This window comes from Gopherus evgoodei, chromosome 7 (genome assembly GCF_007399415.2).
Source record: "Gopherus evgoodei ecotype Sinaloan lineage chromosome 7, rGopEvg1_v1.p, whole genome shotgun sequence".
Classification (NCBI taxonomy): Eukaryota; Metazoa; Chordata; order Testudines; family Testudinidae; genus Gopherus; species Gopherus evgoodei.
In genome coordinates, this window is record NC_044328.1 from 26,143,499 (window position 1) to 26,145,998 (window position 2,500).

Here is a 2,500-nt window from a genome sequence, read left to right on the forward strand (position 1 = left end):
TTTCTGAATACTGTTGTTTACAAAGCAAAATAACTAGTCATTGTTTGGATGTCATTGCACAAATACCTGGTCACAACAGTTAGTTAAAGTATGAAGCTAGAATTCCAGTGTTAATTCCCTGCAACTAAGACAACTGAATCATCTACTTCCATGATGTTTTACTGTAGCTTTATGTGGATTGATTTCATTTGTGTTTATCATAGTATTTTTAAAGACTCTATTATCATGATTGGATTAGCCAATTGCCTATAGGTAGCCCATTCAACCCCCAGCCAGCTTTGTAGTTACCATCTGCTTAGCATACCATAAGAAATAAGGATGGTGGTCTTAGGCAACGTTCACACTGGAGAGAGGTCAATATCACCAAAACCACCACCACCGCGTTTGGCACCCTTCTTGACAGTCTCAGCAGAAAAGCCAAGAACTGAACAGACAGGGAGACTTAAATATCCTCTCACCCTTGGAGGTAGGTCCTTCCAGATCAGAGCTGAGGTACACTGGAGGGAAAACTTACACTGCTCCTGCCCAGGTTGTGCCTGTTTTGTGGATAGACGGAGGACTTCAGTCTCCACGGCTATCAATCCAGCACCTTTCATGAGCACAATATTCATACTAAAAGTTCAATCCTGATCCCACTGAAGCTAATGGCAAAACTCCTATTGACTTCAATGTGAGCAGGCTTGGATTCCTAAAACAATAATTGTTTTTAAAAGTCTCAGTAATCTGCTCATAGTTTTCAAAAGTACCCCAAATACACACTTTTTCCAGGAAGATCAAAACAATTAGACAGAAACAGTTACAGCCTATGGGGAAAATCCCAATCTAGTGTTTTTATGAGAAGTCCATTTTTTACCAAGTAGGCTTTAAGGCCCAGATCCTCAAAGGTTTTAACGCCCTTAGTCATCACTTAAGTTCCACTTCAGCCCATATCTATGGGATTTAGGTGCCTAAATACATTGGAGGATCTGGGCCTAAAATCTCTCCCAGAGTCACTACATTCTATCTATTTATCAAATAAACATTTAAGAACTGTTTGGTGTTTATTTTTAAAGATGTGTGTGACACAACAGAACAATTCATAATACGCACATGAATATTTGCAGTAGTAAGCATGTGTGTATTATGGACCCACTTCGTCAAATCATTAACTTAAAAAAATTATGAATGTAATTACCATTAATGTGAATATCAGCTTTTTTCATCTCAATAGCTTAGTTGGATTCATTTTTTTAAATGCCAAAAGAACTTAGTCCATAGTTTAGACAAAAAGCCAGAAATGTTTCATTTAAAAGATTAATTCTTTTGAGTTCAGAAACATTTGTAACCACAAAACTTCAATTTTTCCTTGTGCTCTTGAAACTTACAATCAAACATGTTTAAGAGAAATTTGGTTTAAAGAAATGACTTCCAGGCTGCAAATTTTTTATGCCAAGTTTCATCTCTGAGAGAATTTTTACAGCCAAGTTATTAATAGGGATGGATGAAGTGGTTTGGATATAAGAAATACCTGAACCATTGCCCTAAACTTTAACTGAACCATTACTGAGGTTCAAAAAAGTTTGGAGAACTTTTCTAAAAAAGTATTGTTCGCTGCTGAGTACTTCTTCACTTCCTGTTTCTGGCTGGAACCGAGTGGGAAATGCTGTTGATATCTATATATAAAACTGGAATCTGGAAGTATCAGGCATCTTGTAACAGAGAGCCTGATCTCAAGATATCAAGACCAATTTTCCAGACTGAAGCAGTTCAGATAGGCATTGGAGGTTTTGGGTGCTTCCCTGATCTGAGCTTCTGAGTTATTCTGAGCTTTGTCCACTATTAGTCAACCACTCTGTAAATGCTGACAGACCTAATATTGTGAATGTACCACCATTATATTCTAATCTAATCTGTATCTGTAAAAGAGGAGAGATATTACTCTGAACTTTACACTTACCAGTGTAGACAAAGCGTCCAGGAGCACCTTTACAGAACTGCTTGGATTTGTAGGAGAGAGTTACTTCAACAACTCCAGGAATGTGCCGTGGTGGGGTTTGAACTCTGATGGCATGGGGTGTTATCAGCTATAAAAATCATACAGTAAACATAGTTTAAATCAAGATGGCAGTGATAAGACTGATGCTTGCCAGTTGGATATCATTACTAAAATGAGTTTAAATTGGACCATCATCCCCAAACCCTACCTTTTTCTTGTCACATACAAGATCAGGGTTCTACAGTGTTCTTTAAGGGAAATATCTGCAAATGAGCCTTGGTTTTAGTTTGCAGGAAAGGCTATAGGGCATCATTCATATGAAAATTGCCTCCATATGTCTCCTTAAGTCTGCTTCTAGTAATTTTTAAACTAATTGTTTAATTGTATTGTGAGACCTCCTATTGCATGTCTTCCACTAGAGGGCCATGATATGCCTCAAGTATATTTCTCTATATTCAGTCTATTGCCACATAAGAATCCATGGTTAAAAAGTCACTTTGAAATAAAATCTCATGATACCTCATG

At 37.3% G+C, this 2,500-nt stretch overlaps 1 protein-coding gene across 7 annotated transcripts in view; it reads right to left on the reverse strand.

The window, feature by feature from the left end:
- The window catches only part of EBF3 (EBF transcription factor 3), a 133,762-nt gene that overhangs the window by 35,327 nt on the left and 95,935 nt on the right, over positions 1 to 2,500 (reverse strand). For all 7 annotated transcript variants that reach the window (XM_030570747.1, XM_030570746.1, XM_030570743.1 and 4 more), the window contains exon 10: positions 1,937 to 2,063. In XM_030570747.1, the coding sequence (XP_030426607.1) occupies positions 1,937 to 2,063 (127 nt within the window). The remainder of the gene's footprint in view (positions 1 to 1,936; positions 2,064 to 2,500) is intronic.